General features: G+C 46.5%; 1 protein-coding gene across 2 annotated transcripts in view; it reads right to left on the reverse strand.

Moving 5' to 3' along the window:
* Positions 1-21,665, reverse strand: part of gnao1a (guanine nucleotide binding protein (G protein), alpha activating activity polypeptide O, a) — a 302,643-nt gene that overhangs the window by 90,207 nt on the left and 190,771 nt on the right. For both annotated transcript variants that reach the window (XM_063066714.1, XM_063066715.1), the window contains exon 4: positions 5,604-5,764. In XM_063066714.1, coding sequence (XP_062922784.1) covers positions 5,604-5,764 — 161 coding nt within the window. The remainder of the gene's footprint in view (positions 1-5,603; positions 5,765-21,665) is intronic.

The raw sequence follows: 21,665 nt of genomic DNA on the forward strand, positions 1-21,665 counted from the left end.
AAGGCAATAAAAACATGGCCATATTGTTACTTGGAACTCACACACTATCTTGACTTGGAAATACATCTCTGTCCCTATCCATCCCCATCCCCATGGTTTGCAAAGCTTCAGGTGGTCAGCTCACTGCCATCTTCTCAACAACAATAAGACCATAAGACATAAGAGCAGAATTAGGCTGTTCAGCCCAGTTCAGTCTGCAGCATCATGGCTGATTTATTATCCCTCTCAACTCCATTCTCCTGCCTTCTCCCCGTGACCTTCGACATCCCAGGGAAGGAAGCTAAAATCCGGCTCAGCTGTGAAGCCAACATCCTTTGAATGAACACAGGTATAAAAAGAATCCACTTCCTAACCTCAACGTTTCTGACAAGTTTATGGGTTAAGTGCACGATTTCATGCACCCCACATCTCCAAGTGGCTCGATAAAAAAGCAAGCAACTGGGAGAGCATCCTGCAGGTCTCCCGGTCCCAGTGCTGCAGATACTGGAAGCTGGAGTCAGGTTTGCCCCTAGTGAGAGTTAACAGCCTCAGCACCGTTCCTGCTGCAAAGTATGGGTTCCTTTTTGGGAATCACATGACACGGCCAGTGCAGCTGTGGTTAATATTTGGGGTGCTGGCTTTTTCCCAGTAAACTAGGATTTCCTGGCTGCCTCCGAGATCCCGGGGTCTGATGCAACCACTTTGTTGGGATGTGCTCCAGCCTCACACCTAAGGAGGCTCAGCTGAATGAGAACGTGCATTTCAAATGAGTGGAATTCTTTGACAGAGCCTGCATGAGGAACCCACTGTCTAATTAAGAGAAGAAACCTACAAAGAAGACTGCATATCCAACACTAGCTCCAATCAATGTTGTTGCGGGGGATTCTGTTAATTGACGTCACGCCAAGTACATCTGTTCCACAATTTCACTCAGTAGCTAAAACACCAACAGGAGCCTCTGCAATGCGATTATCTCAGCAGCAGATTTTTAAACTATTTTTAACTGGATTGGACACTTTGGGTCGATAACTTTTCATCTCCACTGCCATCATAGAGAGCATCCTCACATCAGGCCTGCTGTGGCATCCTCTCAGAGTGTACAAAGACTACAGTGAGATGTCAGGTGGGCAGGAAGGGCCACTCACTGTGGTCTCCATTACTGCAGCATTCCCATGTGTTCCGGACAAAGAAACAGGCGGTAAAATCATGGTGGACACTACCCACCAGCAAACCGCCTTCTCCAAAAGCTCCCTTCTGGAAAGCACTTAAAACAGAAACCATGTCTGGGGCGGGGTTCTGAGTTGGAGGATCAGCCACGATCATAATAAATGGCGGTGCAGGCTCGAAGGGCCGAATGGCCTACTCCTGCACCTATTTTCTATGTTTCTATGTCATCTTAACATTTTCTTCCCCCAGACAGTTAATCTGCTTAACCATTCTAGCGAGCCTCCCCACCCCTCTATTAGCTCAGTCACTGCACTGCAAACACTTTAAACTACTTTTTATGTGTACAATGTAAAATACATTATGTATATGTATTTATGCATATTTTATTCCGTATCCATACTTTAATCTCTATCTTTATTTTTATACAATTCGCTATTCTTTATAATTGTTGAATGTTGTTCTTTGTTGCATGTCGCGCCAACACACCACCGCAAATACGTGTAAATGTATTTGGAGAATAAAGTTGATCAGAATCCGATGAACAGGCAACGTGCTGACAAGTTAACCCCCTTCCCCTTGGTGGATGCTTCCTGAACTATGGAATGTTTTCAGCGATTTTTGTTTTTACTTAGTATTTCCAGCATTCGCGGTCTTTTGCTTTTTTAGGCTAGTAAACAAATGAAAATTGGAAGGGTGGCTCAGGAGCATCAATGAACAAACAGTTGACGATTCTGGCCGAGATTCTTCAGCGGGAGTCCTGCCAAAATCGTCGACTGTTTGCTCAGCAGGAGTCCTGCTGAAGGGTCTTGGCCCAAAACATCGGCTGTCTTTTCCATAGATGCTGGCTGGCCTGCTGAGTTCCTCCAGCATTTTGTGTGTGTTGCTTGGACTTCCAGCGTCTGCAGATTCTCTCTTGTTTGTGAGCATCCTCTCCACGTCACCACCACAGCTCACCAGCAACACCTGGTGGCACCAGATGGACACTGCAGGAGCCTGATATACCAGCAGGGGGCGGTAACTGTGCTCCAGCTTAATTTGCATTACTCCCAATGGAGGAGATGCCAAATGGCTGTCATTTCACTATCACTGCTCTTATTCTGTCACACAAGGCCAAGAACCACTCACCGATTTCTATTTTGTCTTTTGTATTTCCTTGATTTACCTTTTCGGTAGTAAATTCAAAACGGTTATGAATTTCACCACTAAAGCCGAGTGAAGGGTTAAAAATAGGAGCGGGATTGGCCTGAGCTGGCCACCATGTCCCAGAGACTAGCATTAGTGTTGGGAAAGGTCCAGATTGGTGGGGTTAAAGTGGACAGTTTTAAATTCCTAAAATCAACCCACACTCTTTCTTCTCCCTGCTAATCTTTGACTGGGTTCCCTGTACTGGTTACTCACATCCTGCAGGTTGCTTGTTTCACCTATCTTATTCCTTCGATTATATCTATGCCATCTAGTCCCTCATCTGCAGACTTAGTTAATATCCCAGATTGTGGAACTGCTCAGGTTGCGTTTAACTCTAATACAGCACAGGCATTGTCCCTTTGGACCAGCTGGTCTATAGTGACCAAGATGTCCTTCCAATCTACTCCCTTTGCCCATGTCTGGTTCATAACCTTCTAACCTTTCCAATCCATGTATCTGTCCAATTGTCTTTTCAAAGTTGTTAATGTACCTGCCTCAACCACTTCCCCTGGTAGCTCATTCCACATATCCTATATGTAGAGAGGCTCCTATTAAACCCTTCCTCCCTCACCTTAAAGCACTGCCCTGCAGTTCTTCACTCCCCAACCCTGAGAACAAGACAGAGTGCATTCACCCTTTCTATGCATTTATCTACCTCCCTCGAACCATCACTGTAGTATCACTGTACTCTTTGTGTAGAACGTCCTGCAATGATATGGACCTCCCACCCCCTTGTGAACCTCAGCAACTGTCCATGACTTGGATACACTGTCCCAAGCACAGGAAAAGTCCCTTTGTCCTACAATGTTAAATCAGGAATCAAATGCTAAACTGCACTACCCCATCTGCCTACACAATGTTCACATCCTTCCATTTCTTGTATATTCACGTGCCTATCCAAGAGCCTCTTGATTGCTTCTATCATATTTGTCTCCAACACCACTCCAGACACCCATCACTCTCTGTGTAAAAATGTCTCATTGATCTCCTTCGCACTTACCCCCTCTCACCTTAAATGCATGCCCTATGGTTTTAGGCATTTATATTCTGGGAGAAAAATACTGACTGTCTATGCCTCTCATAATCTTACAAACATCTATTAGAGAACCCCAGTTTAAATGTCTCTGTCTAGCACATGCCCTCTAATCTAGGCAGCGTCTTGTTAAATCCTCTATGCCCTCTTCCAAAGCCTCCGTATCCTTCCTATAATGAGACAGCCAGAACTGAATGAAATACTTTGGATGGGGTCTAACTAGAGTTATAAAGCTGCAACATAACTTCCCGACACTTCAACTCCATTCTTCTACTAATAAAGGCAAGTATGCCACATGCTTTCTTTACCACCCAACCGACCTGTGTAGCCAGCAGTCCCATTTACAACGAGCTGCAGCTTGTGAATCCTGAATGGATTTATTTCTGAGACGCTCCAAGAGCTTCTCCTTTCCCCACATTCCATGCTTTCTGCAACACAGCAAGCCAGTTTCAACTCTGCAACCCAGCCCAGACCATCATAGTCAAGTCTCTCCCCACCACTGAGACCACGCACGTGGAGCACTGCCACATGAAAACCACGTCCCCATCTGCAAGGACCCCAACAACCAGGCCATGCTCTTCTCACTACTACCATCGGGCAGGAGGTCCAGGAGCCTAAAGGCTGATTTATACTTCTGTGTAGTAGCCGCCACCATTGTGAGCATTTATACTTGTGCGTTGGTGGGTCTGCGTCGCTCTGCAATTCACCGCCAAAACGCTAGTTGGCGGTGGGGTTTCTATACCACTGCGTTGAGTTTCTTCGTGTTGAAACTCAACACAAAGAAACGCAAACTTCAAACAATGGCGACTGAAACTGAAGGAGGGTGAATTCTCTGTGCTTGTCTGGCCACTGAGAGACACGGACGAGGAAATGAATTTCAAATATTTTCAGATGTCGGCAGGTAGAATTAACGATTGGTTCATTGTCTCCATTTATTTCACATCAGTGTACGCACAATATACTCAGAGACTGGCAATCACCATTCGAGTTTTAGCTTCAGGTGGAAGTCAACAGGCTGTAGCAGCTACAAACTGGCGTCAAGCACAGGGTCCTCCATAATTTCGGAGGTCTGTAAAGCTTTATGGAAAACCTTGCAGCCAGAGTTCCTTCCCTGCCCTTCAGTCGCCCAATGGGAAGCTGTTGCAGCGTAGGAAGAAACACGATGCTACCAAGCGGACCAATCACAGTTGTTGTGTCTGCGTCGCCGCAACGCATAGTTACATTTTTGGGGAAGTGCATGTCAGGCTACGGCGTAGGGTACACCATACCCATGGTGCAGATTTGACGCAGAAGTATAAATTGGCCTTAACTCCCACACCACCAGGTTCAGGACCAGTTATTACCCTACAACCATCAGGCTCCTGAACCAATGTAGATAACTTCACTCACCACTACTCTGAACTGATTCCACAACCTACAGACTCACTTTCAAGGACTCTTTACAACTCCTGTTCTCTGTGTTATTTTTATTTCCAATTTGTTCCGTTTTGCCCGATAATTGCCTGTCAGTCTTTGTTTGTCTATGTACAGTTTTTCATAAAATTCAATTGAATTTCTTTTTTCCTGTAAATGCTTGCAAGAAAATGAATCTCAAGTTAGCGTATGGTGACATATATGTACTTTGTTAATAAATGTACTTTTATCTTTAAATTGTTGGACTTTGAACCAGCATCAAGGAACTAGACCAGTGCCCGAGCCTGATTGCTCATCGATCCCATAAAGTTCCTCACCTCCGAGCCATGCCTCTCCCAGTCTTCCACCTCTCCCTCTTTCAGACCTGCGCCATCAGGCCAACCCAGGGCACCTTCCATTGCACACAAAATGCTGGAGGAACTCAGCAGGTGGAGAGGTGGAGAAGAATAAACTGTTAACTTCTCAAAGTTCAAAGTAAATTCATTATCAATCAACCATATATAGTATGTTACCAAATACTGTCTTTAAATATATTTTCTAATGGGCATTTACATGGAAAAAGAAATGCAATAGAATTTATTAATAGAATTTGATAATAGAATTGGTCATTTTGTTACCCATTTCCTCCAGCCTAGGTGGGGTACTGTCATGTTTTGTTTTAATGCTTCCACACTTTACGTGCTTCCCAAGCTGTGATGTGAGGCTGGTCGATAAGGGGTGTCCATTCTCTGGGACTGACACTGCCCACTGGCGTATCCCCACATACCCAAGATCGAAGGTGAACTCTACACGTGTCATCGATAGAGTGAATGGCGTAAATACTCACTATTGCGCCGAATCATTAAGCTGGTATTCACGGGAACGGCTGAAACATTCCACTACCCCGGAATCAGTCCAAATTCGCTTCATGGCAGCCAGCAGCTCTGGGGAGAACGGCTCTGTATCCTCCATTCGACTTACAACATCGCACACCATCTTGGCATCGGCCTGCGGGGAGAAAGAAAACCTTTCAGTGCAAGACAGCAGCAAACCAAATCAGCAAGGCAAAGTAATAAGCCAATCACATTATGGGAAAAGACAGAAACAAACCAATCAGACCATGGTACTTGGTAAGAATGAGCAATGAATCAATCACATGGCGAGAAAGCAGTGTCAAAACCAATCAGGCTATGGTCAGGATGAGCAATGAGCCAATCACATTGTGGGAACGAACAGCATCAAGGCCATTGGGTCAAGAGAAAGAAGAGTAACAAGGTAATCACATTGTCAATGCTCTTCAGCAAGCCAGTGCCTTGTTCTATGATCGGCAGCAGTCCTCCAGCACCCGTTTAGAGAGCCAGAGATTGAGAATTGCTGGCCCAGTTGCCAGCCCAAATGGTGGGAGAGTCACTGGAAAACCATCAAAGGCTGGAACTCCAGGTGAGATTTCATCCTCAGCACAAACATCAAGTGAAGGACCACGAACTCAGAATCAACCAGTATCTTCTGCTCCACAAGGATTCATAACTCTCCCAGGCCATGTGAATATCTGTTCATTAACACTTTAAAATGATTTAAGGAACAACTCTGAAGGACTAGAAACTGCCGTCGGTCAAGACTGTAACTCCTATGCTATCTGTATCACAGACCCACAATCATCAAGGAGAAGTTTCCTCAGTTTTGTTGAGATCATCACCCAACTCATGTCTCACCTCCCTAACTGTGACCTTTCACGACGTCTCATTGTTGGGCTGACTGACACAGTTCACTGTGGCATTGTATTTTTGTGTCAGAAAAATACTCTTTGTTACAAACAACTGAAATCAGCGGCCTTAACATTACCTGTACCAGTGATCACAGAGACCTTGTGTTTATTATCTGCTCACCTAAATATTGCCTCGTGCAAGGTAAATGGTCACAGAGACAAAAGCGACAGGTGAGTATGGAGTCTGGAACAAGAAAGAGAACACCGGAAGAACTCAAGAGGGTCAGGCAGCATCTGTGGAGGAGAAAGGTGTAAACAGATGCTTAGGGGGGTGAGACCCTTTATCAGACCTTTAACTATTCTGTGGGACTGGAACTGATCAGTCACCAAATTGGATCAAGTGAAAGCAGAAGGTGCCATACATATCCGGCGATTCAGGCAGCACAGACGGTCCCACGCCCGGCAGTGGAAGGAGGGGGGTTGGGCAGGGGCCAGCACTCCCACCCAGAGCTACAGAAACCATGACAGAAACCACAAAGGCCTCATCCCTGGGAGAGGAAGGATCGTTGCCTAGGAGACACATGAAGTTGTGTGCTGAAAGCAGATGCCACAGGGCTGATAAACCTTAGGCCCAGGACAGAGGACCCTGGCGAGTTACTGTCGGCGGCCTAGGCCCCATTAGGGGTAATGGGCTTAAGAAGAAGTCAGGTAGCATCTAGGGACACTGACCTGAAACATTAACTCTCCTACTCTTTCCATAGATGACCTGCTAAGTGATTCTGGCAGGTTTTATTTCAGATTTGCAGCGTCTGCGTAGTTTAAATGTTTTCAGGAACTGGCTGAGCTGGGACCTGTCGCAGTTCCTCATTTTGGTCACAAGAAGGTTTCAGTAGCGTGTGAACAGCGTGGAGCCTTGGGAGCAGCATCCATATCAGCATCTTTAGGGAGTCTTGGAAGTCCTGGGATAAACCCTCCTACACAGACAACAGCTTGGGTCTGGTGCTTACACTGTGGTAAACCCAAGTACACATTCTTCAAGACTGCTGTATTTTTGTGTGTTAATGTAGCAGGAGTGGGCTTAGACCCAGCAGGGCAAGCACCATGGGATAAATGCTGGAAATGGGGTTTGTTATTAAAAAGTGAAACGGACAGATGTACTATGTTTCTCTGTTATGTAGCCCTTTGCTTTATAAAGTGCTCATCATCCCTCCCAGGCCCATCTCACCACTCCCCCCTCCCCTCCTCCCCTTTTCACTGGCTAACTTTCCTTCCATACTTGGCCCTGACACAGGAACTCCATCCAAAATGTCAACAATTCCTTTCCGGGCCCAATGCTGCTTGGCCGGCGAGTTCCTCCAGCTGTCCATCTGTTGCTTTTGGTTCCAGGACTTGCAGTCTCTTGTATCTTCCCTCCTCGGGTTAGACAGGAGACTGAAGCAGGTTGGACTGGCGGCCATTTTCTATTACCTCTGTCTGTTCAGCTGATTTTCCACAAAGTGAACGAAACCCAAATCAGAATCAGGTGTATTATCACTGTCTTTTGCAGTATGATGTGAAATTAGTTGTTCTGCAGCAGCAGTTCAGTGCAAAGACTTAAGATCACTATAAATTGGAAAATAAATCAATACTGCAGAAAGAAAAGGAATAGCAAGGTAGTGCTCACAGGTTCGTTCACGAACCGTTGGTAAATCTGATGGTGGTGGGGATGAAACTGCTCCTAAAACATCGAATGTGGGTCTTCAAGCTCATGCACATTCTCCCCGATGGTAGTAACGACAAGAGGGTACGTCCCTTTGTAATGGATGCTGCCTTCTTGAGGGAGCGCCCTGTGAAGATATCCTCAATGGCGGCGAGGGTTGTGCCTGTGATGGAGCTCCCTCAGTCTACACCCTTCTGCAGCCTCCTGTGCATTGGAGATTACATACCAGGCTGTGATGCAGCCAGTCAGAAAGCTCTCCACTGTACATCTATAGAAATTTTCAGCAGTCTTTGGTAACATACCAAATCTCCTGAAAATCCTAATGAAGTAGAGTTGCTTGTGTGCCTTCTCCCTGACTGCATCAATGTGCTAGGCCCAGGATAGATCCTCTGATGAAGATTGACGTGCTAGGCCCAGGATAGATCCTCTGATGAAGATCGACATGCTAGGCCCAGGATAGATCCTCTGATGAAGATCGATGTGCTAGGCCCAGGATAGATCCTCTGATGAAGATCGATGTGCTAGGCCCAGGATAGATCCTCTGTTGAAGATTGACGTGCTAGGCCCAGGATAGATCCTCTGATGAAGATCGACGTGCTAGGCCCAGGATAGATCCTCTGATGAAGATCGACGTGCTAGGCCCAGGATAGATCCTCTGATGAAGATCGACGTGCTAGGCCCAGGATAGATCCTCTGATGAAGATCGACGTGCTAGGCCCAGGATAGATCCTCTGATGAAGATTGACGTGCTAGGCCCAGGATAGATCCTCTGATGACGATCGACGTGCTAGGCCCAGGATAGATCCTCTGATGACGATCGACGTGCTAGGCCCAGGATAGATCCTCTGATGACGATTCATGTGCTAGGCCCAGGATAGATTCTCTGATGACGATCGACGTGCTAGGCCCAGGATAGATCCTCTGATGAAGATCGACGTGCTAGGCCCAGGATAGATCCTCTGATGAAGATCGACGTGCTAGGCCCAGGATAGATCCTCTGATGAAGATCGACGTGCTAGGCCCAGGATAGATCCTCTGATGAAGATCGACGTGCTAGGCCCAGGATAGATCCTCTGATGAAGATCGACGTGCTAGGCCCAGGATAGATCCTCTGATGACGATCGACGTGCTAGGCCCAGGATAGATCCTCTGATGAAGATCGACGTGCTAGGCCCAGGATAGATCCTCTGATGAAGATTGACGTGCTAGGCCCAGGATAGATCCTCTGATGAAGATTGACGTGCTAGGCCCAGGATAGATCCTCTGATGAAGACGCCCAGGAAGTTAGAGCGGCTCACCTTCCCACCGCCGAGCACTCGATGAGGACTGGAGTATGGACTCAACTGTCAAAGGAAGGTCACCCCTGAAAAGCATTTAGGCCCTCCTCTTGCTCTTTGGAGATTCCCTCCTGTCCAGTTTGTACATTTAATTCAGGTAATGTTTCCACTTACATTTCAAGCTAAGATCGCATGAGGTTAAAAAGCTTTGAACGAAGTTGCCAAAGAACATCAAAGCGCTTCACAGCATGAGGGTCTCAATCTACTCCCAACTGCTCAGCATTAACCTAGACAGGTGGGAGCAGTTCAGAGCAACAGGTTGTCATCAATACTCTGCGGACACAACCCCCATCGGTATTTCCTCCAAACAAAGTGGTGTCATCTGAGAAATAGCTGTGCTTTACCTCCCTCTTCACACACATACAATAACCTAACCTCACGTGCGCCAACACACGCGCACGCACACACACACACACACACAAAGTCTTTGAAATAAAGAGACAACGATGACAGTAAGACAGAGATGAAAGAGATAGAAGTAAAAACCCTCACTGACAGTGGAACATAATTCAGCAGGCTCCCCACTGACCGCCCCTTGGTGAAGCCATGTGATGACTAAGGAAGGGAATGTGAATTGGGAAATTTGAGATTGATCACTACAACACATTCTTCTGAGTAATATCAACACGTAACTTAGGAATTTCACAAAGTATCATTTCAAATACTTGGATGGCACAGCTAAGTGATAAACTGTATACCCCAAACAAATTGGAACTAAAAGATGATAATTATTTACTAAATCACAGATTATTCAACCTAAAGATGGAATAAGCAACAGAATGAAGTACTAATAAACACAAGAGATTCGGCAGCAACGCACACAAAGTGCTGGAAGAACTCAGCAGGTCAGGCAGCATCCATGGAAAGGAATAAACAGTCAACCTTTCGGGCCGAGACCCTTCATCAGGACTGGAAAGAAAGAGGGAAGAAGCCAGAGTAAGGTGAGGAGAGGGGAAGGTATCCAAGCTTGCAGATGATAAGTGAAGGGTCTCAGCTCGAAATAGATGCAGCCTGACCTGCTGGGATCCTTCAGCATTTTGTGTCTGTTCAGCAGAATTAAGTGCTGTATTTACCAAGAGCTTACTGCAGGGGTCCCCAACCTTCTTTGCACTGCGGGCTGGTTTAATATTGACAATATTCTTGCGGACTGGCTGACCGGGGGGTGGTGGGGTAGGGTTGCCAACGGACAAGAGTAACAGTCAAACGCGTTGTGTTTACCCTGAGAAAGACTACAATGACCATGAAGCCTTGCGCGGGCACCAGTGCGCATGCGTGTACCTGCCGATTTTTTTTCTGCAAATCGTATTTGGCGATTCTGCTGGGGGGGGGTGTTAATCACAACCAGAATATAGGTGATAAGTGGCTAATACACTCAATTTTGTTTCTAAAAGGGTTTATCTAATGAATTTAATATTAAACACACAGCGCATATTTTCCTCGCATGAATATAGTGATAAGTCAATTATCAGGGGAGCTTGAAGTAAGTGTTGAACGAACTTCCAGTAGAAGTGGTAGAGGCAGGTTCGATATTATCTTTTAAAGAAAAATTGGATAGGCATATGGACAGGAAAGGAATGGAGGGTTATGGGCTGAGTGCAGGTCGGTGGGACTAGGTGAGAGTAGCGTTCGGCACGGACTAAAAGGGCAGAGATGGCCTGTTTCTGTGCTGTAATTGTTATATGGTTATATCAGTCAATAGCATCCTAACATTTTAAGTAACGTTTGTATATTAAACACACGGCACATATTTCCCCCGTATGAATATATAAAATCATTGCAACACACCAATATCGCTGAATCAGTGGGAGCCCTGGGCTTGTTTCCCTGCAACAAGACGGTCCCATCGGGGGGTTATGGGGGTTCCTTATGTCCAGTCTATTCCGCAATTTAGTTTTCGTTGCATTCATTGCAGAGATATGTTGGAAATGGAAGCAACGTTTTCAGTGCTTTCGTGGCTATCTCAGGATATCTAGCCTTGACATTGATCCGGAATGCCGGTAGAGATGTTATATCAAACATACTTTTCAGCCCACCGTCATTTGCAAGCTTCAGGAGTTGATCTCCTTCCCGCGCTGACATGGATGACGCGCGGGTAATGACCTCGCGTGCGTTCAAGCTCAACAGTGCGTGACAGGGAATGAGGAAAGGTGCAGCTGACTCATATCGTTCCCTCGCGGCCCGGTACCGGTCTGCAGCCCAGTGATTGGGGACCTCTGGCTTACTGCACAAACTTCACTGAAGTTTAAACTGAAGGCATTGTTTGCGCATTAAGGACAGCTGACAGCCAATGCGTTCTGAAACAGACAGCCGCGGTGATGGCAACCAGCTCAACTCCAGCAGTTAGCTGAGGGAAGACAGCAGGGAGCAAGCTGCTTCAGGTAACCAAAGAGAGGGAAATAACGATAGGTAAGGCCCAGAGTTAATGGGGATAATGGAAGAAAATTATTAATTTATTCAATGAATTTAAAGTCCATCAGGCACCAAGTTCTGGTAAATTTTTATGGAATGAATCTTCTCAATGTTCGTCAAAATGAGATGGAGTTCCCATAACAAGATTATCCAGGGAGCTCTCTGGCCGTATTCCAGAGAGTGGCTGGGAGTGGGAAAGACGAGGGTTGCTGTTGGCTTTCAAGGTGGCAAGGGCTGGAGCTGGTCTGGCATATCCTGGTGGCCTGACCGCTACCTTGCTGAGGCCAGGCAGAAAGTTTCAGACATCTCATGCCTACCCCTTGGGGAAGAACCCACTCAGAACCAGCAGAAAACTGTCTCCAACACCATCACTGACCTCATTAACTCTGGAGAACTCACATCCACTGCCACCAAAGTCATAGTTCCCTTATCCCACACTGCTCACTTCTACCTCCTACCCAAGATCCACAAACTGGACTGTTCGGGTAGGCCCATTGTCTCTGCCCGCTCCAGCCCCAGTGTACTTGTGTTCTACCTGTTTGGTTCAGTCCCTTCCTACCTGCATCCATAACTCTTCCCATGTTCCCAATCTTCTCACTTACCTTCAATTCCCTGGCCCTGACTGCCTCATTTTCACCTTGGATGTTCAGTCCCTACGCACTTCTATCCCCCATCAAGACCTTAAAACTCTCCACTTCTTTCTCACCAAAACACCCAATCAGTTCCCCTCCATCACTACCCTCCTCCATCAGGCAAAAACTAGTCCTCACCCTCAGCATTTTCTCCTTCAGCTCCTCCCACTTTCTCCAGACTTGAGGGGTAGACATGGACACCCACATGGGCCCCAGGTATGCTTTTGTTGGCTATGTAAAGCAGTCTATGTTTTAAGCCTTCCCAGGTAAAACTCCCCAATTTTTCCTCCACTAAGTTGGTGACTGCATTGGTGCTTCTTCCTGCACCCATGCTGAGCTTGTCAATTTCATCAACTTTGCCTCCAACTTGCACCCTGTGCTTAAATTCACTTGGTCCATCTCTGACACCTCCCTCCCCTTTCTTGATCTCTCAGTCTCCATCTCTGGAAACAAACTGTCAACTGACATCTTTTATAAACCTACTGATTCCCACGGCTATCTTGACTATACCTCTTCCCAAACTGTCTCCTATAAAAATGCTATTTCCTTTTCTCAGTTCCTTCGTCTCTGCCACATCTGTTCCCAGGATGAGCCTTTCCTTTCCAAGACATCAGAGAATGGAGTTTCCCTTCTTTCATCACTGATGCTGCCCTCACCCGCATCTCCACCATTTCCTGAACATCCATGCTCATCCCATCTTCCTGCTGCCCTAACAGTGATAGAGTTCCTCTTGTCCTTCCCTACCACCCCAAGAGCTTTCACATCTAACAGAACATTCTCCACAACTTCTGCCAACTCCAAAGTGACCCTACCACCAGATACATTTTACCACCCCCCATTCTCTGCTTTCTACAGAGATCGCTCCCTCTGTGATTCCCTTGTCCATTCATCGTCCCACAGTAATCTCCCTCCCGGCATTTGTCCCTACAAGCGGCCCAAGTGTCACACCTGCCCATTCACCTCCTCTCTCACCTCCATTCAGGGCCCCAAATAGTCCTTCTAGGAGAGGTAACACTTCACTCGTGAATCTGCTAGGATAGTCTATTGTGTCCAGTGCTCCCAATGCGGCCTCCTCTACATTGGTGAGACCTGTCATAAATTGGGGGATTGCTTTGTCGAGCACCTCTGCTCCATCTGCCAAAAGTGGAAATTCCCAGTGGTCAAGCACCTTAACTCCCATTCCCGTTCCCATTCTGACATGTCAGAACATGGCATCCTCTTATGCCATGATGAGGCCACCCTCAGGGTGGAGGAGCAACACTTTATATTCCATCTGGGTAGCCTCCAACCTGATTGCATGAATATCGATTTCTCCTTCTGGTAAAAAAAGAAATTCCCTCCACCTTGCCTCATCTTCTATTCCCCACTCTGGCCTTTTACCTCTTCTCACCTGCCTATCACCTTCACCTAGTGCCCTTCCTCCTTCCATTTCTCCTATGGTCCACTCTTCTCTCCCATCAGATTCCTTCCTCTCCAGACCTTTACCTTTCCCACCCAGTTGGCTTCAGCTATCACCTAGTAGCTTTCCTCCTTCCCCTCTCCCCACCTTTTTATTCTGGCATTTAACCTTTCCTTTCCAGTCCTGAAGCAGGGTCTTGGCCTGAAACGTCGATTGTTTGTTCATGTCCACAGTGCTATTTGTTTCTCCAACATTCTGAGTGTGCTGCTTTGGAATTCCAGCATCTACAGAATTTCTCATGTTTTTGGTACATCCTGGCCTGTTGTTCAAATGGTGGGGCCTCTGGGCCATCACCATGGTAACAGCGAGGACAGGCTGCAGCCTTGGCCCAGAGCAGGGTGCAGAGCCCTCAGATTTCCGGTAGGAGTTGTTATCATTGCAATTCCGTAGGAGACTGGATAAATTGAAGGTTGGGTTATGCAGGACTCAGAAACCCTCAGTGTTGTCTACCGTCCCATCAAAATCAAATGGCCTCCCTTGTCCCTGCTCGGTCTGGACCCAGTGAATGCGATGACACCAGTGATTTGGGTGATTCCAGGATCTCTCATGCATCTTATCAAACCTGCTGTGCCCTACAAGGACTCTGGTCGAATTCCAATAGATTCATATTTTGCCAATGCTACCGATAGTGTAGATAAGTACTTGATGGGCTGAAGGGTGTGATCCTGTGCTGTGTGACTTTTCTGATTCTCTGGCTCCAATACACACAGTACAACAGGTCAAAAAGAAATACGTTGTTTATCTAACCCCAGCAGTTTTATTCCTTGGACTTGTACGCAGTAGTGAGCACCTTGAGTACTCGCAGTGAGCTTTGGTTCCAGTCGAGGAGCTCTTGGCCCTTCCTGGGCCAGTGATCTGGACCTCCTCAGGAAGACCAGTAAGCTGTATGTCAGAATCTGCACCAGATCACAGCACTCAGGTAGCAAAGCCTGAGTTGATTGCTATTGTAGTCTGTTGAGTTTTACGAAAGGATGGAGTCCAGAGCAAAGAGGTGGAGCCATGTACCATTTCAGCCACAAATGATAGGGTTCATGGTTGGGAGATGGAACTGTGTACCATACCAACCCCTCATCACTGGGTCCAGGGACAGGGGGTGGAACTGTGTACCATACCAACCCCTCATCACTGGGTCCAGGGACAGGGGGTGGAACTGTGTACCATACCAACCCCTGATCACTGGGTCCAGGGACAGGGGGTGGAACTGTGTACCATACCAACCCCTCATCACTGGGTCCAGGGACAGGGGGTGGAACTGTGTACCATACCAACCCCTGATCACTGGGTCCAGGGACAGGGGGTGGAACTGTGTACCATACCAACCCCTCATCACTGGGTCCAGGGACAGGGGGTGGAACTGTGTACCATACCAACCCCTCATCACTGGGTCCAGGGACAGGGGGTGGAACTGTGTACCATACCAACCCCTGATCACTGGGTCCAGGGACAGGGGGTGGAACTGTGTACCATACCAACCCCTGATCACTGGGTCCAGGGACAGGGGGTGGAACTGTGTACCATACCAACCCCTCATCACTGGGTCCAGGGACAGGGGGTGGAACTGTGTACCATACCAACCCCTCATCACTGGGTCCAGGAACAGGAGATGGAACTGTGTACCATACCAACCCCTGATCACTGGGTCCAGGGACAGGGGGTGGAACTGTGTACCATACCAACCCCTGATCACTGGGTCCAGGGACAGGGGGTGGAACTGTGTACCATACCAACCCCTCATCACTGGGTCCAGGAACAGGAGATGGAACTGTGTACCATACCAACCCTTCATCACTGGGTTCATGATCAAGAGATGGAATCCTGCACCATTCCAAAGATCAAGGATTCACAGATTAATTTTATTTGTCACATGTACATCGAAACATTCAATGAAGTGTTGTTTTGCACCAAATCAAATTAGTGAAGATTGTGTAAGTGTTGCCACGCTTCTGGCTTTAACACAGCACGTCCACAACTTAATAACCCTGACCTTAACCCTTTGGAGGAAACCTCTGTCGTCATAGGGAGGATGTACAAACTCCTTCCGGGCAGCAACCCCAATCTTACAGCCAGTGCGGTAAGGTGTTGTGCTAACTGCAGCTTACCGTCCCGGCCCAATTGTCTCCAACAGAACAAGGGAACAAAAGGAAATTACCTGAAAAATATGCTTTGGAGTAAAGAATTCAAAGCACTATTTCTGATACTATATTAGGCAAATTTTAAAAACTGTTCTCCAAGAGGGGTACATCTTCTATAGAGAAAGTTCTACAGGTAGAACAATATTGTGTAAAGTTCCTGACTTTTATCCAGTGAACTGAACACTAAGCTGCCTTTACTTTAGCTGGAACATCCACTCAGAACAATTGCCTGAAAGGCTGACACGTGGCTTTTAACAGACCATTTTCTGGTTTGTTTAACTCAAATGGCCCCTACTGGAAAATCTACATTATCAAATAAAAACAGTGAATTTACAAAAACATCCATTAAGCAAAGGGAAAGGCCCTGCATAGTAGTTATATGGAGCATTTAGGCAAAGAGAAAGCACCAAGAACACCCTCGGTCAGGCCTTCCCAAACTGAGGTCCACAGACCCCTTGGTTAATGGTAGGAGTCCATGGCACTAAAACTCCTGCCTTAGGTGCTTGACAGTGTTTATGGTGACGGATGGGTTGGTGAACAGAGGGTGTTCCATTGGCAAAAACACAAGTGATGGGGCTGGGGTGGGGGGCAGGCAATTCTTCACTTGGCATCATTTTCTGATCCCGATGTGTGGCGGAGGAAGATTCAATAGGAGATGGGATTTCTATCAAAAGGAAATGAAATGCTGGACTACAGGGAGATTGCAGGGGAGTGTTACCAATTGGATTGGTCTTTCAGAGAGTTAGCACAGGAATAATGGCCCAAAGGGGATTCTTCTGTGCCGCATCCTTCTATGATTCCCACTTTGGCCCCAAACCACAGAAGGCTGCTTGATTTAAAAGCATACTGATAATCACATTGGATGCAGAATTTTTAAATGCCAATTGTTCAAGCACTGTGTGTGTGTGTGTGTGTGTGTGTATCTTTCTGTCTTTATGTGTGAGTGTGTGTGTATCTTTCTGTCTTTGTTGGTGTGTGTCTGTGTGTGTGTGTGTGTGTGTGTGTGAGTGTGTGTGTGTGTATCTTTCTGTCTTTATGTGTGTGTGTGTGTGTGTGTGTGTGTGTGTGTATCTTTCTGTCTTTGTTGGTGTGTGTGTGTGTGTGTGAGTGTGTGTGTGTATCTTTCTGTCTTTGTTGGTGTGTGCGTGTGTGTGTGTGGCATGGGCGAGTTGAGCCAAAGGGCTTGTTTCCACACAAGGTTTATTGCCGAGTGGGCGTTCCGTTCCCCCAGCTGGAGCCAATTCCGATGCAATTCTTCCTGTGATGCCTCCTCACCTCCCGCTTACCAGACTATCCTCCTGGCATTAACCTCACTGATGAGAGTGCTAACTCACTGCAATTAGACCTCTTAGAAGGTGGTACCAGCCTTCTCCTTCCCACCCTCCCCCCACCTTCTTTATAGGGCCTCTGCCCCTTCCCCCTACAGTCCTGATGAAGGGTTCTGGCCCGAAACGTCGACCGATCTTTTCCACGGATGCTGCCTGACCTGCTGAGTTCCTCCAGCGTGTTGCAAATATATGATCGCTGTGAGGCCATTTAATAAGATGTCAGGATCTGCATTTTAGTGGTATTCATGTTGTTAAAAAATGTTATTTTGGTCTACAACTTAACTGACTTTAATGATGCATTCTCTATATATCTGTGAGAGCCCTCAGTTATACTGACATTTTTATTGCTGCAGTTCAGCTCATTTCCAGTTTTATTTCTCACAAGGTTTGTATGTCTTATCTCAGAATTTCCGCAAAAGTGAAAAATAATAGAAGAATATTACATGAGAGAGTGTTGACAGGCAACACTGGCAGCAAAATACCTGCGCCATATCAAGTGGTGCAAAGCCTGAAGGAAAGAGCTAGATGACTGTCATCGTGCTCCATGGGAATGCAGCCTTATTAATGCTTTAGCTTCAGGGGACGGAAACAGAGCACTGGACAGGCTGCCAAGACTGAGAATACCACTCGATCCTGGACTGACACCTGGAAGAACTTACAGTGGCACTGTCTTTGAGCTATATTGTAATGGAGGCTTGGAATAGCATCACTATCAGCCCATCTCCATGGCAACCCAGGCCTCATCCTATCATAGTTATTCCATTTGTTCTACTCTTCTCTTCATCCACCTTCTCTGCAATTTAAACTATCTGTTTTTTTTCCTCTTTCCCTCGTATGAAAAAGGGTGTTCAACCTGAAACATTAACTGTTTCTTTTTTCCTGTGTGCTGCTGCATGTTTCCAGTGTTTACTGTTCATTCTGGAATAATCAGCAGCTCTGGACAAAAATTAAGCTGAAATGCAGAGATGAGTCTGTCTGAAAAGCGTTCTGCAAAGTACTAGAACATTGATGCCTTCTGAAAAGAGGTCTTGTCATGCCAAGTGGCTATTCCTTCACAAGTACCAAAATGCTAGGTGCTTGCTGGGCAACAGATAAGGCTGAAGTAATGGATCACGGCTAACATCCCCCTGATGACCAGCCTAAAGCTGGTCACAGTGAACAGATGGTGAAGGGTTTCCAGCATGATACATAACAAACACAAGAAAATAGGATCAGGAGCAGGCCCCTCAACCCTTCAAGTCTTTCCCACCATTGAATCACCGTGGCTGATTTACCTCAGGCCTCAGCTGCTTCTCTCTGCTAGGCCTTCACAGTCCTCAATCCCCCAATCTTTCAAAAGTTTACCTACTTGTTCTTTAAGTAATGATTTCACCTCGATGAAGAAGAGAATTCTAGAGACTCACTACCTTTTTGCCAAAAGAAGGTTGTCTGTGCCTTGGCTTTAACTGACTGGCATTTTATCTGGAAGCTATATCCCTCATTTGATATTCTTCCCCAGCCCCCAAAAGCAAAGCTGTGAACTGTGTTGGATCGACTGCGAGAATGTGGGAAATATGTGCATGCAGCTGAATGAACTTGTGGTGAATCGAGCTCGAGAGGCGCTCTCTTTTCATACGGCCTTTCAAATGTGTATGTTTGTGTCTCAGAGAGCCAGTACACTGGGTAACACGACTCAGTAAAAACATTTAATCCTGCTACTCCATTCTGGTTCTTGCTCCGCACATACATAACAAGCACCATTGGAATTGCCGACATGCACAAAAGATTTTGGGAATTACATAATGCCTGCTTCAGTGATTGAATCCCCTTGCTTCTGTTTAGAGGATCATGTTTGCTGTTGTGTGCTGGGACAGCAGGCTGAGGGTAGCAGACCACCAACAGGATCAACAAACTCATTCGTAAGGCCAGTGATGTTGTGGGGATGGAACTGGACTCTCTGACGGTGGTGTCTGAAAAGAGGATGCTGTCTAAGTTGCATGCCATCTTGGTCAATGTCTCCCATCCGCTACATAATGCACTGGTTGGGCACAGGAGTACATTCAGCCAGAGACTCATTCCACCGAGATGCAACACTGAGCGTCATAGGAAGTCATTCCTGCCTGTGGCCAGCAAACTTTACAACTCCTCCCTTGGAGGGTCAGACACCCTGAGCCGATAGGCTGGTCCTGGACTTATTTCATAATTTACATATTACTATTTAACTATTTATGGTTTTATTACTATTTATTATTTATGGTGCAACTGTAACGAAAACCAATTTCCCCCGGGATCCATAAAGTATGACTATGACTATGACTAGTCCAGACAGTCTCAGGAAGTAGCACACATTACCCGAGTTGGAAGACTGCACACCATTCATTGTCAGTCACATGCCCAAAAACTTCAGCTGCCCCCAGCACATCCTCAGACTTCGTTGGTTGCTGACCCCTCAAAAAACAAAGCATTTCACTGCTGTGACTTGGAGAGTTTTGGCAGCTTGCTCAATGATAATGAGGAACTGATACAGTAGAACAATAAGGCAATAAAACAGGAGCAGAATTAGACTATTCAACTCATCAAGGCTGCTCCTCCATTCCATCATGGCTGATCTTTTATCCCTCTCAACTCCATTCTCCTGCCTTCTCCCCGTAACCTTTGATGCCCTTACTAATCAACCTCCATTTTAACTATGCCCAACAAATTGGCCTCCACAGCCACTTGTGGCAATGAATTCCACAGATTCACCATCCTCTGGCTAAAGAAATTCCTCTTCATCTCTGTTCTGAAGGGACATCCTTGTATTCTGAGGCTGTGCCCTCTGATCCTAGACTCCTCAACTATGGAAAACATCCTCTTCCCGTCCACTTTATCTAGGCCTTTCAGTATTTTAAAGGTTTCAATGAGATCCCATCTCATTCTTCTAAGCTCTAGCAAGTACAGACCCAGTGCCAACAAATGCTCCTCATACATTAACCCTTTCATTTCTGGGATCATTCTTGTGAACCCTCTTGTGAATGTTCTCTAGACCAGGGTCCCCAACCTTTTGCGCACCACGGACTGGTTTAATATTGACAATATTCTTGCGGACCAGCCGACTGGGGGAGGGGGGGTGTTCAAGTTCAACAGTGAATGACAGGGAATGAGGAAAGGTGCAGCTGACTCATATCATTTCATATCGCCAAATCATATCGTATCCCGGCAGCACATCTTTGCGGCCTGGTACTGGTCCACTGCCAGGTGGTTGGGGACCACTGCTCTAGACCCTCTCCAATGCCAACACATTCTTCACAATACGCCATATGTGGTCTGACCAATGTCTTATGAAGCCTCAGCATCAGAAATAGGAGTGGATGTAGGCCACTCTGCCCTTCAAGCTTGCTATGCCCTTCAATATTACATCGTCTAGTTCAACACTCTGTTTCTGTGCTTGATTCCTCTCATATCCAGGAATCCGTCAGTCTCGATGCAATTCTCGACTGAGCTGTCCCAGGCTGGCAAGGTGAAGAGCTTCAAAGATTCCCCACCCTTGGAAGAAATTTCACCTCAATCCGAAAAGACTTTCCTTTAATCTTAAGGCAGTGAGTCCAGACTCTTCAGCTAGGGGAAGTTTTGTACAGTGCCTGTGAATTCTGTACAGTTTAAAAAGATTACTTCTCAAAAGTCTAGAGATTTGAAACTTAGTCATGGAGAGAAGAACAGCACAAGAAACAGGCTCTTTGGCATATCCAGTCTGTGCCTGACTGTTATTGTGCCTAGCCCCATCAACTACACCTGGTCCATAGCACTCCATAACCCCCCCATCCACATGCTTACCCAAACTTCCCTTAAATGTTGAAATCAAACCGTCAATCAACTTCTTCTCAGATAAGAGTCCTGCCATTTCAGGAAGCTTCGCTACTACCCTGAGAGTGATCTGCCTGGGCAACTGGATTCCCTCCCCACTACAGTACTGAAGTGTTGCACGAGATGGTGTGTTCTGACACTGGGGGTAAACATGAACCCACCATCTATGACTCCATTCAAGCTAGCATCAGCAAAGATGTCAAGCATTAGTGCTGGGTGTGCTGGTGGTGAAACTGTGAAGAAAGAGCATGCACTTAGTTATGAGACATTACTGGAGATGGTTATCCATTATATCCGTAATGGTTGTCCATTATATCCAGTGATGTCAGCTGTTGCATTCAGGCGTTCCACTCTCTCAACCTTGGAAGTCCAGGTCCTGTGATACA

Source organism: Mobula hypostoma, chromosome 14 (assembly GCF_963921235.1).
Source record: "Mobula hypostoma chromosome 14, sMobHyp1.1, whole genome shotgun sequence".
Lineage (NCBI taxonomy): Eukaryota > Metazoa > Chordata > Chondrichthyes > Myliobatiformes > Myliobatidae > Mobula > Mobula hypostoma.